At 38.0% G+C, this 13,829-nt stretch overlaps 5 protein-coding genes across 5 annotated transcripts; 4 read left to right on the forward strand and 1 right to left on the reverse strand.

The window, feature by feature from the left end:
- Window positions 1–520: 520 nt before the first annotated feature.
- Window positions 521–2,048, reverse strand: BCIN_15g05200 (hypothetical protein). The gene is made up of 2 exons (XM_024697705.1): window positions 1,366–2,048; window positions 521–1,306 (listed from the first exon to the last, which is right to left on the reverse strand). The coding sequence occupies exons 1-2, from the start codon at window positions 1,847–1,849 to the stop codon at window positions 711–713; spliced, it is 1,080 nt and encodes a 359-aa protein (XP_024553521.1). The 5' UTR covers window positions 1,850–2,048; the 3' UTR covers window positions 521–710.
- Window positions 2,049–2,125: 77 nt separating this feature from the next.
- BCIN_15g05210 (hypothetical protein) lies at window positions 2,126–3,887 on the forward strand. Its single transcript, XM_024697706.1, has 2 exons — window positions 2,126–3,619; window positions 3,673–3,887. Exon 1 carries the CDS (start codon window positions 2,185–2,187, stop codon window positions 3,613–3,615), a length of 1,431 nt encoding a protein of 476 aa, XP_024553522.1. The 5' UTR covers window positions 2,126–2,184; the 3' UTR covers window positions 3,616–3,619; window positions 3,673–3,887.
- A 1,519-nt stretch (window positions 3,888–5,406) lies between these two features.
- BCIN_15g05220 (hypothetical protein) lies at window positions 5,407–6,481 on the forward strand. Its single transcript, XM_024697707.1, has 2 exons — window positions 5,407–6,159; window positions 6,210–6,481. Exon 1 carries the CDS (start codon window positions 5,675–5,677, stop codon window positions 6,155–6,157), a length of 483 nt encoding a protein of 160 aa, XP_024553523.1. The 5' UTR covers window positions 5,407–5,674; the 3' UTR covers window positions 6,158–6,159; window positions 6,210–6,481.
- Window positions 6,482–9,410: 2,929 nt separating this feature from the next.
- On the forward strand, window positions 9,411–11,056 carry Bctim21. Its single transcript, XM_001545622.2, has 3 exons — window positions 9,411–9,921; window positions 9,973–10,157; window positions 10,209–11,056. Exons 1-3 carry the CDS (start codon window positions 9,664–9,666, stop codon window positions 10,447–10,449), a joined length of 684 nt encoding a protein of 227 aa, XP_001545672.1. The 5' UTR covers window positions 9,411–9,663; the 3' UTR covers window positions 10,450–11,056.
- A 64-nt stretch (window positions 11,057–11,120) lies between these two features.
- Window positions 11,121–13,311, forward strand: Bcglo3. Its single transcript, XM_001545621.2, has 5 exons — window positions 11,121–11,392; window positions 11,463–11,598; window positions 11,652–11,835; window positions 11,885–12,621; window positions 12,681–13,311. Exons 1-5 carry the CDS (start codon window positions 11,321–11,323, stop codon window positions 13,019–13,021), a joined length of 1,470 nt encoding a protein of 489 aa, XP_001545671.1. The 5' UTR covers window positions 11,121–11,320; the 3' UTR covers window positions 13,022–13,311.
- Window positions 13,312–13,829: the final 518 nt, after the last annotated feature.

The following is a 13,829-nucleotide window of genomic DNA, read 5'->3' on the forward strand; positions in this document are numbered from 1 at the left end:
GGGCTCAATGAGCACCACTCAAAGCTGGGATAAGATGCTTTCGTAAGGAGAATGAGGATATTCTTAGTATTATGGCCATCTCACTTTTCTGATGGCGAGGGTATTTGGATCTTATGAGACCCTCGCGTCAATAAGGCTGCCTTCCCTATTATTCTAGAATTTTGTTGATTTCATCTACCTTCAATCTGGTTGAGTTGAGATGAGATTATGAATTAGCATTATGTTATGCGGTGAACGTAAAAAACGGCAGGCCAAAAAACAGTACCATCTATTAAATTCTTTTTTTAATCAATGATAATATTTTCAAGATCTTTTTATCGAGAACGAGATATCAAAATTTATGATATTTAGTATTTTTTTTTGTTTTGAACAAATTATAATATGTTTTCAAATTGTTATTCAATTTTGAAATAATAGCGTTTTGAAAAGAGAGTGATTCTGATGGGTTTGATGTGCCATATTTTTTTTTTCTTTCGTTCACCGTATGTATGTATGTATGTGTTGCAAGTCACATGTGCATTGGTCCCACATCTTAGAGCGTGCTATTTATCAGCACGTTTGTTCTTGTGTGTAATGTGTAAGATAATATTTGGTTTTGACCTCTCTTCATGACAACGCGCCATCCTAATCATGCATACTGAAAGCTCTTATAACGCCATCGATAACACTTTTCTGTGTAAAATGAGGCGTGTTAAACATATATGAGCAATTTATAAGAAGGAATTAGCCAGGTAATCTTCCTCTTCCTCTTCCTCTTCCTCTCCTTCTTCCTGCCCCCCTTCCTCTTCTTCCCAGTCATCCTCATCATACCCCTCGTACTCTCGCTTCCATTTTTTGTTCCACCCTTTCAATACAGCCATTGCTTCCTCTTTGCCCAGTATCGGTGGATCTAGCCATGTATCTGTCTCACCAAATGAACCCGCCACTCTTCTCCAGAGGTTGTCCCCTTCTTTATATAGATTGTGTTTTCTCAGAGTTTTCAGCATTTCTCCGAATATGTATTCCGAGCTAGGTTGCATTGATATAAGAATTGCATCGCGTCGAGGTTTGATGGCATCTATCATTTCTTGGTTTTCTTCGAGAAGAGTCGCGGCCTTTTCTGGCCCAAAAGCACTCTTCCAGATCTCCTTCCGTAGATCTTCATCAGTCTCCTTTAATTGTACAAGCTTCTTCACCCATACCGTGTATTCCCAATGATGTCGTAGTAAATCGTTCCAGCATTCTGTCAACTCTTCGGTAAGTATAGTTGCTGGCAATTCTCGACCCTCAAGATTCACAAGAATCAGATCTGTCGAAGATTTCGCCCCTGTTTCCCATTTATTAGTCCATGATCTACTAGAAGGAGAGAAAAGCTATTGTACTTACTGGGACTGTCACGTTCGTCGTCATCGTTGTCGTGCTTCGCACTTCTCTTCCCACTCCGTTCCTTTCTTCTGAGATCGTTAACCTCTCGTTGAAGTTCCTTATTCTCATTTTTCAATTCAGTTATGTTTTGCTTCTCAGCGGCGGCATCTGCTCTCAACTCAGTGACCATTTGCCTAGTATCCTTAAGTGTTTCTCTTTCGACTCCGAGGTCAACCTTAAGTCGCTCCGTTCGCTCTCTTTCGTCATTTATTTCCTGTTTCAATTGTTCTATTGTCTGCCGTGCTGTCAAGATGTCCGGATCTTCGCGCTTATTAGTGTAATGAATATTCTCTAGGATAATACGTTCGAGACTTCTGATTTGTCTGCGCAGAAACTCCACGTCATCAATAGTTGAGACCCGTGGTGCGATGGGTGATGCTTTGGAGCTTCGAAACCACGATCCCCACCACGAAGCCGTTTGATCTGGCTGTACAACCCTAACCATTTTCTTAGTCTTTGGCTTGTGATGAAAGTAGGCCGAAAACTTTTAAATGAGTGCAACTCTATCCTTTCTAATAAGCCAGGCTGGTTCGACAGGTTGAGATATTTATTGATAATGTTGCTATGTGTTGTTTATTATCGCTTCAAGAAGTTCTTCAGAATATATGTTCTTGAAGTATAAATAACCATTGACTTCCTATATCAAAACATTGAATCATACGGCTATCTCTTAGGCCACTAAATCTTGTCTTTATTCACTAAAGACAATCTACGCCGTACTGAGAGCCGAAAACGGAACTGTATTGACAAAGAATTCTAGCTTGTCATTTATTCACTGCCATGCTTCAACAAAATCTCATTCTATCACTGATTGGCAAATATATCAAACTTATTCCCAATAGTACTCATTTGCAAAGGGAATTAAAAATTTCAAGAATGGCTCACCAGGGAGGCACACAAGGAAGCGGTGATGGGCGAGGAGGCTCACAAGCAGCTTGGGGTCGCGGTGGCACTGCAAGAGGTAATGAGTCAGGGTTGAGACGCAGTGGCTCTGGGAGAGGTGATGGGCTAGCTAGTGCACCTAGCGGGGCAGCAAGAGGTATGCCAGCTCTCCCGCTAGGTAGGGGTAATGAGCCAGCTCGGGGTCGTGGTCATGCTGGAACACTTTCGGCTAGTATGTCATCTTTGTCATTAGATAACAGGCCTGCAGCTGGAGCCCTTACCCCATCCGTGATCATGCCGACACCGCAGGGCCGAGGCCAGCCTGCTCCCTTAAAAGGAACAGCGCCTGCCTTCCAGCCAGGGGTACCATTGGGTGGAATTCCCGTCCCACCAAAACCGCCCTCTGAACAACCTGCAGTAACCACAACTGCACCTTTGCCCCCCCCTGGACAGGTTGTTCCTTTGCCCGATTCTAGGATGGAACTTCCATATGAAGGTCATGAACTTCCTCGGTTTCCTCATGAACCTTGGGAACATGGGAAAGCAATGCTAGACAACCCATTTTGGTACGATCCAGTTCCTAGCACCATCATGGTAGACGACGTAGAGAGGCCGAAGCTTGATAAGAAGCTTTATGAAGCTGTGGGTGACAAACAACCCGAATGTAAACCGCCCCCATTATATAACGATGCAATAATGCAAACAGCGCCATACAAAAGAATGGAGCGGTACGGATCGGCACATTTGCCAGGTGCTTACCATCATGGGGACGTAATTTGTGCAGTAGAGCACTACCCCGACTTTACCAGAACAATCCCGGAAAAAAATGATAGGTACCGAACTGACACAGTGTTTGGACCTGTATTTTCGAAAGAACGTAAATATATTGTTCTTCAAAAATATCGCGAGCATTGTGTTGTCATACCAATATTTACTCACACAGGAAGAGGCCTTGCTGGCAAGCCGCCGGCGGTAAGGGATCATTATATCTCAATACGAGATGGAGACCGACCTAATCAGGCTCCACCAGAGAACATTCACGGCAATCTCCAGACACATAGATACCCAGAATTTCAAGACCGGCGAGATCGACGGAGGGTTCCAAATTTCCACATTATGTCCGATAAATCTGCCGCTTATTTCGTTTATCCAATATGTCATAGATATTCAGTGCCATGTATCTTCGAGTCGAGATTACGGACAGATAGTCTCGATTACCTCTTACATATCTATCTGGACTTTGGTCCGAATCCGTCCCCTGCATATTTCACGCATAAACCGCATCGTCGGATTACAGATGCGGGGGACAATATATCACAAGGGGTATAGCAAGGTATGTTCAGCCTTTTCTTCAATATCAGATCCAAAAATCTAATTCAGCACAAGGTTATCTTGACCTCTGTAGCACCAAAGACGAATAATTTAGAACAGGGCTGTGCACCAAAAGGATACGACACCTTGAAAGCAGGCCGAACTTTGAAAATTAAAGATACTTCAAAACGATTTGGTGTATATATAGTATATGTAAAAAGTAAACTGGAAAGGAAGGTGGAGATCTGGATACTCAGGCTTTGGGGTAATGTGTACAGCCCACACCCCGACTGTGTCTTATAAACTACATCAACAATTATAACATTATGACTTTAAACTATCTCAATGCTAATTGTGAAATGAGCACGTACGTAAGTGTTGAGATATCTTGTTCCTTACGATTGTAATATTATCATTCAAATCGTACAAATCATGTATCTATGAGAAGCTATATGAGATCCTCGGGGAACATGGCAGGTATAACTCGTGTACTGGAAAATGAAATTGTCTCCTAAAATCCTACATTGTCCCGAATGTATTTATAAAAAATGACAATAATGCAACCAAGCAAAGTGCCAATGCCGTATATTTTTCAAGAGACCCCAGATCTGACTACTAGTCTATGAATCTCTTCAATACGTCCTTGATTCCATTCTTTTTCATGGTCCGTCGCCTTTCCTTTGCTTTGTGCTCCTTTCACCTTGGTCATTTTTGCATTTTTGAACGCCCCCTCATCAATAATTCTTTCTCTCTGAACCGAGCCAGTGCATATCTATCGATAAAACCATACGCGGTGGCCTCTTTGATCCAGGCTATGTATTTTCCTACACAAGAATCATGAGCCACCATGACGTCTACCATCTTTTCGTACGTTCCGCCTGTGACAGTTTCATCTTTTTTGTAAAACTTTTTTCATTCCTCGAATGAAATCTTCAATCGAATCTGTAGGTTCTAATTTAGTGCCCTTACCCCCACGACAATACACTCACAATCAATTGTTACCTCTTTCCATTTCCAAGTCCATACTGCGAACTCGCTACAATTGTTAACACTTCCATTCCAAGCTCCAACCAATTCGTCTATGAAGACAGCATTCCCAATATCGCTTCTTCTTGTTCTTTAAATGTATGCTGAGTATTCGAGTTACGTGTTCATTGACATTGTGAATCTGACATCTTTGTCGCTAGAAAGAATGATATCATGCCTACCCACGGGATCTCAGTTCCTTTGCTCGGGTTTCTTCTTTGTCATTTCATTTTTACGATTTTCCTTTTTCGTCTTTTGGCCGAGCTAATATAGAGCTTGATAGTCTTTTCTCAACAACGTTTTTCATTGGCAGCATCGAGTTATTTTTAGTCAGTAGCGCAGGATTTAGTAGCTGTAAATTAAAGTTTAGGGTTTTGGAGGAGTAAAGATAATGGTATGACGAAAAGGAAAAAACGAGGCAGTTTTTAAGCAAAAATTACATATATACATGTGAATTTGGAAAAAGATTGAAGAAGATTGAAGTGCATGGTAAGGAATATTGCCAGGCTGGCACTAAAGTGATGATGATGAGATTATCTCCATCTCAAAATCTGATTGTAGATCAACCATCAATGACGATTATGGTGTATGAAGTCGAAATATAACATAATGACACATTGCTCGATAGAATTTCCAGGCATAAAGTTTGAGTCGCCCTCATTAGTTTCGCGCCAAGGCTCAATGGTTTACCGTCAACGTGCCCCTAATCGATTTAGGCGAGTCTAGTGCAATGGTCTGCCACTCAAAGTTGATTTCGTTTGACACTACTGACCTACAATTTTTGACAGATGTGGGTGATGTATGATTTTTGCCCATTTACTTGCAAATATATCGAGGATGGGTGCATGAAAGACCAGAGAGAAAAAGTTTATTACGAAGTAAAAACTAGTCCATCATTTTCCACTTAGCGTCTTGACTCTCTGCTCGTTTTCTTCACCATATAAAGATTTCTATTTCTTCACTTCATGAAAATTATTCCCAACATATAATTCGAACGACAAAAGTCAACACAACTCGATCCACATAACGTCTTCACAAATACATCGTCAAAATGAAGGTCTTGAATGTATGTGTCTTCGCCCTCATCGCCTTCTTCAACCTGATCATAGCATCGGAGATCCCACAATCCTCTACCCTAGACGGAAATGCGGCCTCGCTCAACATGACCACCCCCGAATGCAACCCATCATTCGCCATACCATCCTCCAAATCCCCCCCCACGAAAACCAAACGTGAAGAAGACGGCAAATCCCAAGCGACCAAAGTCGCCCGCAAAGCACCCACCGAGAGTGCCATCGCCAAAGCCAAAGCCAAAGCCAAACTCTATAAAGTCAAGAAACAAAAGCCAAAGCCCAAGGTCACACCGCAACCATGCAAATATCCCGGGTCCCGCCCATGCATCACGCAAAAAGAGATCGATCAAGGATGGCACGATAAGAAAGGCTGTTACAACAGATCCTTGTTCTTCACTTACGGGATAACACATTGTTGGGAGGAGGGAGATGACTGTGTTAAGCCAGACTGCAGATATTAAACGTGAGCTAGTGCCCCCAGCTATTATTTATAGAGATGTTAACTTATGATAGCTATGGAAATTGATGGCATATATATCATATAGAGTGAGATTGGTGAAACTGAAGGAGGTTGACCATCTAGGTTTATTATCAGTGAGCAACAAATGTAGTTAAAGAAAAGGGTGATCATATAGGGGACATACAAATATCGTTTTTGTCGTTGATTTAAACGAAATTTGAAGATGTCATTATTGTTAATGTCAATATCATATAATGGAAAATTGATTATTGATTCTCTAGAAGAGAAAAAAATTGAATAAAGAGAAAAATATTGTATCTTGTTATTATTTTATCCTCGAAATTAAGAGTTTTATTATACTTATTATTGATTCATATTAAAACTTGAATATGAATCTGAAGAGAAAAGAAATGTAAAGCAGAGTGATATTAAAGCAAACATTAATGTAAACTTTTTTTTGTACATGTATATATAATATAGATTTTGAAAAATGAATTTTATATAAATAGTTAAACGACATTATTATTATTAATATATTAAATATAAAGTTAGATGAAAGCTATAAATATGAGGGAGGGGGGAAATAACTATTTTTCTTTAAAATATACGATACAACTTTAATAGAATTCGAATTTAAACTAAGAAGGTAAGAAGAAGATTTAAGAGAGAGAAAGATAATTATCATTTTCTTTCTTTATCTTATAGATTTTAATATAGATGTTAATTTAAGTTTAAATATAAACTATAATATACTCTTAGTTTTTGATTTCACTTTATATATAGTTTCGAATATAATAATTCCTAGTAAAAAAATATAATCTAAAAAATTCGAGTAAAGAATATTAATATTAAACATATGTAGTTCTTATTTTAAATAAAATCATAATATAATAGATAATCTACTAAGAGAAAGAGGAGAAGGAGAAGGAGGAGAATAAAGAATGAGTCAATATTTCTCTTATAATTTGATTATAAATAATTTATACGATAAATTACTCTAATACTCCTTAAATGTTATTTAACTACTCTTATACCCTAAAATAGAAAGATGATTTACTCTTATATCTCTTAGATTCTATAAAAAGAAAGTAAGTGTAGTAAATAATTTCAATTCAATAGTTATTACATTATGTTTTCAAATAAATAAGAAAAAGATTAGCTTCTTCTTCTCATTCAAAATCTACTTTTTTATATAATTGACTGGCCGTTCGGGAAAAAGAGTTTTTCAGACTGTGGATTCATAGTAGCTTTTTTTTTCTTCTTATTTTTGAGATATATAAAATTTTAATTTTAATTCTTTAATCTTTATAAGGGCCAGCCCCTAAACCCCCGATCCTCGCTACACTCGAGACTTAATTATAAATAATAATAATAATAATAATAATAATAATAATAATAATAATAATAATAATAATAATAATAATAATAATAATAATAATAATAATAATAATAATAATAATAATAATAATAATATTTTTAAACTTCACTAACCTCTCGCTTATAGCTCGTATAAAGGCGCCGGAGACACAATTAAGCTTTAAAGCCTCAAAACCTCAAAACCTCAAAACCTCAAAACCTCAAAACCTCAAAACCTCAAAACCTTATAAATCTCATGAATCTCTTACTAATTCTCTTTCTAATTCTCTTTCTAATTCTCCTTTCTAATTCTCCTTTCTAATTCTCCTTTATATAATCTGACGGCTTACTAATCAAGGATATTGAGATTTCGATCTAATGACTGATTAATAGTGAGACATCTATATTGATATATAACTTTACAATTAGAACTTAGAAAATAATAAAAACAATATATTTGAAAAGTATATAATAAATTCTAATGATATATAATTTTAATAATAAAAATAATATATTTGAAAAATATATAATAAATTCTAATAAAATATAATTTTAATAATTAGTTTACATATTTTTAAAAGATTATATACTAAATTGAAATTATTTTGTAATATTTTAGCCTTCTTATCGATTGAAACAACTCTACCTCAGTATTAATACATTACTTATAATCAATTAAAAGGGGCTTTATAAATCTACAAATATGAAAATGATCTGCTATAGAAATATAATATGATTATATAATATATAAAGTACATTTCCATTTCGTTTACTTCTATGAATCCACTAGCTTTTTAAATAGAATATCATTTGATATTTCAAATATATTATTATAAATAGATCAAATAATAGATAATAGTAAAAAGATAGATTATATAGTAGAATAGTTGAATTCTATAAGTAAGAAGATAGAATATAGTTATTTAAATATAAATATATTATAGATTCTTATTACAATGAATTAGTAATAGGCTATAAAATTACTAATCTATAGGCTATAGTGATATTATAGATCTTAATAATTCAGCTATAATATACTAAAGAATACTAAACATTCAAAAAAAGTCTTAAATATATATATAGTATTAATTATAGGATATTCTAGAAATATAAAATACAGTTCCTAAAATAATAGATTCTAAAGAATATCGAATATAATTTTACAAACTTTTTGCAAAATTATATTAATAATATTCTAAAGGATTAATTCTATAATAAAAGATAAATCAAAACAAAAGAATAAACTAGGATATTAAGAGTTATAGAATTAATATTCTATAATAGATAGCTTAAAAACAATAACATTTCAGAAACAATCAGTTATTCCAATTATTCAAACGAAATAAAGATTTATATAAGGAAATGGATTTTATTATAATATAGAATTTCATATTCAAAAATAATCATTAGTTTTATTATTATAATTACAAAAATTGCAATCAATTATAATCTTATTGAATTCCTATTTGAAATCTAATTTAAATTACTTCGAAAGATTTCTAAATACTTCCATTTAACTCTAAAGGCAGCTCCTGTAATATAAATTCTCTTTTAATCTTAGAATATAAAAGTAATTAAATTGTATTTGAGAAGTGAAAGAGTAATTTACTATAATTTATAGTATTTTCTAGAATCATTATTTCAATTAAAACTCAAAAACTCAAAAAAAATAAAAGAATGAAAGCTTTATTTTGAGTCATTTTTTGATAAAGATTTTATAGAATTTTAAATAGTTTATTTATTTATATATAAATTTAAGAATCGTATTTTGAGTCTTTGAATCTCGTTCTAGAAAAATATCAAAAATACTAAACCTTGAGGTATCATTAATATCAATATAAAGATTCATTACACTTAGTTTTATAAAATTATATTATGTTTTAATAGAGATATTAACAGATTGAAAAAGTCATTTTTGATGTAAAGGGGTGACTTAAAAAGAGGGGTGGTTATAGAGCACGGTGTTCCCTGATCGCAAATACCCCACGGTAGCTTGAAGCTTCAAAATAATTTACACTGCGTAGGTAAATAAATATATTTCATTTATCAACTTTTGCGTTTTTATATCTTCCCAAAAACACAGCAACACAACCTTTACACAAGACTTTTGTTTTTTTCTCATACCGATCATCAAACCAATTCAAACCAACCATGCTCCCTTCAATTAGAGCAGTGTCTCTGCTCAGTCTCCCTTCATCTCTGCGACCACTCCTCCTGTCACGGCTCTACGCAACACACACAGGCTTAGGTACGACGAATGCCTCATCGCAACCAAAAAGAAAGGCAGTGACTACCTTCAACGATGATGGCAGAGTTCCCTGGCGCGACTTATCGCGGCGGGAAAAGGTTTCCAGAACAACGCAACAAACGTTTAATCTTGGTACTGTCCTCGTCGGCACAGCATTAACGGTATGTAAATCTCAATGTTTACACATAATTTACCACTAACATTCAATACAGGGAGGTGTCATCTATCTCCTCTACACAGAAGTATTTGGGCCCGAGAGTAAAACCAACCAATTCAACAGGGCCGCCGATCAGGTCAAGAAGGACCCACGATGCATAGAAATACTGGGCGATGGAAAGAAGATAAGAGCATATGGCGAGGCAACAACGAGCAAATGGGCGAGAGCAGGGCCTATTGCGTATGTATTTCATACTATACATGTGCTCAAACTATACTAACATTCATCAAGGTCCAATATTTCGAAGGATCGTAGAGGGGTGGAACATATGATTATGCATTTCAACGTCGAGGGTCCGCTGAACAAAGGTGTGGTGAACCTACACATGGTCAAGCGACCGTCTGAGAGCGAATTCGCGTACAAGTACTTATTCTTGGACGTGAAAGGACATCAGAGAATATACCTTGAGAACGCAGATGCAACAAATAGTGGACCGGGGAAAAGTAGATTCTTGGGGGTAACTTGGCGATGATATGTATGTCCGATTCAAACCAGGACATTCTAAACGATATTGGGGCCGGAACGAGGTGGTGTTGAATGAACACTTGCCTTCTAAGAAAGAGCTGGATTACAAGGTTGGTGGAGCAACTGTTGCAGAAGCTATCTTCTGAAGAGCTTGACATTCTAGATTCTCTAAAGCCGTCTTAGACATTCAAAGCTTTACCGTGAGACGGCAATGGGGGTGCGCATTGTAGACGGGGTTTAAAAGCCCTCGCGACCCTCCACCTCCTCTTGCCCTCTCTTCCTCAAAATTGTATGATTATTGTGATTTATATTATACTTTCATATTGTCGTATAGCCTTTACAAAGAGTGTCCGCAGAAACCTCGACACAATGCTCTGATTTAAAATTTCTTCAAATTCATATATCAGTCGTCTAGCGTTTCAAGAAAAGAATCCTGTCTGCATCCTAAGAATCGCTTGCATCCATAGTCTTTACATCCGTCATAGCATTTAATCCACTCACTGCTTTCTGCGAGCAGCTTTTGATTGAACCAGTTGCAAGCATTTGATAGGTTGTGGATCAGTTGTATCTCAAATCTAACAACACAAATATAAGAAGTCCCTTCCTCTTAAGCACGTGCTAGGTACCTCGACTCTAATACCCTGTCGTTACCTAATCCACGAAGTATGCCTGTAGTCTGATTCCATGCCGCTTTACCAAATTAAGCTTAGCGGATTGGAACCTCAATTGATGTGCGAACGCCATGGCAATCTGGCCATCCCCTCGACTACAACAATAATTTGAATCCGATCACAAAAAGGGGTCTCTTATTTCGACACAACTCCAACGACTTCGCGTCAGAGATAATAACATCCACACATACTATACGGCTATCAAATATGGCGGCTCTTGCTTCGAAGGCGCAATCCCAAAAGCTCTTCGAGAAATTAAAGACAAAGCCAGCAAATAGGGTACGCAAGACAAGCCTCCTCTGGACAGATGCAATTATGATGCATGTGCTGATATGCTTTCGCGCAATAGATTTGTTTTGATTGTGGGGCAAAGAACCCAACATGGACTTCTGTACCTTTTGGAATCTATCTCTGCCTTGATTGTTCATCGAATCATCGCAACTTGGGTGTTCACATCTCCTTTGTGCGATCGACAAACCTTGATCGTACGTATAGCGCACGACCTTGGAACAGACTGGAGGGCTAACATTGTGACCAGAATGGCAATGGGATCAACTTCGAGTTATGAAAGTTGGCGGCAACGAATCTGCCACGAAATACTTTCAATCAAATGGAGGTACTGCAGCACTCAATAGCAAGGACCCTAAAACTAAATACCAATCGAACGCGGCTACGAAATATAAAGAAGAATTGAAGAGACGTGCTGCCAAGGATGCTGCAGAGTATGCCATTTCTCGCTGATGTTAGACGTTAATGCTAATTGATACACAGATACCCCAACGAAGTCGTTATTTCCGACGCGGCGACTGATGCTGCTGACGGAACCTCCACACCCGCCGGCGAACCTGACGATGACTTCTTTTCTTCCTGGGATAAGCCTTCGATCAAGCGACCCACACCCCCAATATCTCGAACTGCCACGCCACCTGTTGTTGGACGAACACCTTCCCCTTTCCTCAATGCCGGTGCCAATGCTGCTGGTAACGGAATCGCAAGAGCAACATCACCATTAGGAAAAGCAGATGGGACAGCTGCAGCACCTACGGCTAGCCGCATTACATCCTCTGCTGCGTTGCGAAAAAGCGCTACAACAGGAGCCGGACCAAGAAAAGCAAATGTCCTCGGCGCCAAGAAAACCAAATTGGGTGCAAAGAAGGTTACAGGCGACGTAATTGATTTTGATGCCGCCGAGCGTAAGGCAAAGGAGGAAGCCGAGAGAATTGAGAAATTAGGCTATGACCCTGAGGCCGAAGAAGCTACGACAAAGAAGTCAACCGCCAAGGCAGCTGATCTTTCGAGCATTGCCGCACCAACACCTGTAAGCCCAGGAAGAGCGGGATATGGTTCCGGTCACAGCAGAGAACGATCAAATGGCGAGGTTGAAAGACTTGGAATGGGCATGGGAAGGCTTGGATTTGGACAAATTGGAGGCGCTAAACCTGCAGCTACTGCACAGAAGAAGATGGGCGGTTTCGGCTCAGTTGGGCCTATCAAGGCCACAAAAGAAGGTAAGATCTTACATTCAAAGGTCACCATCTACCGAATCTCAAAGCTAACAATTCTGCAGATGACGATGAGAAATACGCTCGACAAAAGTTCGGCAGCCAAAAAGGAATTTCATCCGATGAGTTTTTCGGCAAGGGGTCATTCGATCCTAGCGCACAATCAGAAGCCAAAACCCGCCTACAAGGTTTCGAAGGAGCAACATCTATCTCATCCAATGCTTATTTTGGAAGACCTGAAGAAGAAGAGGGCGGAGAAGATTATGGTGATCTCGAGACCGCTGCAAAGGACTTTGTGAGGAAATTTGGTGTCACAGCCGGGGACGATCTGGATAATTTAACACAAGTCCTTGGAGAGGGTGCAACCAAACTGCAAGGTGCCATCAGAAGCTATTTGAACGGCTAAATTAAGGTGATGGGCGAAGGGCAGGAGTTTGGCGTTTGCATGAGCAGTATGCGGCACTGTGATGGCAAGATTGAGAAGTGAAAGCTGTGGAAAACAGACTCAAAGGTTGCAGAGGGCGTACAATGCTTACTCTCGCAGCAATTTGTGAGGATAATACATTTCTTGTCTTATGTACTACTTTTGTCCTACAATTTAGATGACATTACTTCTTTGTAGCTATTGTAGATTTCCAATAACAATTGGACTTAGATGAAGATGTAATGATCAAATGTGTTTTGAATGATATCCCATGTCTCTTTGCGATGAATTTTTATTCACGAACTCGACCAATGTTGCCTGACATACAAAATGAATTCAGCATTTTGGACCATTAGAATCACTTAATTGAATCCACTGATGGGCTCTGCGAACCTCCTAACACGAGACACACAAACTCATCAGACACTAGCTTCAGTAGTAAAGTTCTCATGGCTAAGCAATGAGGAGTACAACCGGGGGAAGGGGGGGCTTGCTATCTGAAAAGCACACCGAAAGTTCGGGCTTGAAAGTTTCGAAAATTGGTCAACGAAACAGGACTCTAGGTGAAGTCGAATGCATATTCACTAACTATCCAGGCGATATCAAAGTCTAAATCATTGACATGAACCGAAGGGGATTACTACTTACAGCACAGCATCTGTTGTTTCGGCTCCGTGTGTTACCAATCTTATTTACCCCTCTCCATTATTATTATTATTATTATTATTATTACCAAAATTGCAAATGACACATACAACATCACAGATCATCATTGATGGAAATTGTACAT

Source organism: Botrytis cinerea, chromosome 15 (genome assembly GCF_000143535.2).
Source record: "Botrytis cinerea B05.10 chromosome 15, complete sequence".
Taxonomy (NCBI): domain Eukaryota; kingdom Fungi; phylum Ascomycota; class Leotiomycetes; order Helotiales; family Sclerotiniaceae; genus Botrytis; species Botrytis cinerea.

Excerpts from the sequence above, each read along its gene's own strand:
- BCIN_15g05220 (XM_024697707.1), top strand. The coding sequence starts at position 5,675 with ATGAAGGTCTTGAATGTATGTGTCTTCGCCCTCATCGCCTTCTTCAAC.
- Bctim21 (XM_001545622.2), top strand. The coding sequence starts at position 9,664 with ATGCTCCCTTCAATTAGAGCAGTGTCTCTGCTCAGTCTCCCTTCATCT. Across the intron at positions 9,922-9,972 it reads TCGTCGGCACAGCATTAACG|GGAGGTGTCATCTATCTCCT; the intron begins GTATGTAAATCT and ends CATTCAATACAG. Across the intron at positions 10,158-10,208 it reads GCGAGAGCAGGGCCTATTGC|GTCCAATATTTCGAAGGATC; the intron begins GTATGTATTTCA and ends ACATTCATCAAG.
- BCIN_15g05210 (XM_024697706.1), top strand. The coding sequence starts at position 2,185 with ATGCTTCAACAAAATCTCATTCTATCACTGATTGGCAAATATATCAAA.
- BCIN_15g05200 (XM_024697705.1), bottom strand. The coding sequence starts at position 1,849 with ATGGTTAGGGTTGTACAGCCAGATCAAACGGCTTCGTGGTGGGGATCG. Across the intron at positions 1,307-1,365 it reads CGACGAACGTGACAGTCCCA|GGGCGAAATCTTCGACAGAT; the intron begins GTAAGTACAATA and ends AATGGGAAACAG.
- Bcglo3 (XM_001545621.2), top strand. The coding sequence starts at position 11,321 with ATGGCGGCTCTTGCTTCGAAGGCGCAATCCCAAAAGCTCTTCGAGAAA. Across the intron at positions 11,599-11,651 it reads GCGATCGACAAACCTTGATC|AATGGCAATGGGATCAACTT; the intron begins GTACGTATAGCG and ends CATTGTGACCAG. Across the intron at positions 12,622-12,680 it reads TATCAAGGCCACAAAAGAAG|ATGACGATGAGAAATACGCT; the intron begins GTAAGATCTTAC and ends ACAATTCTGCAG.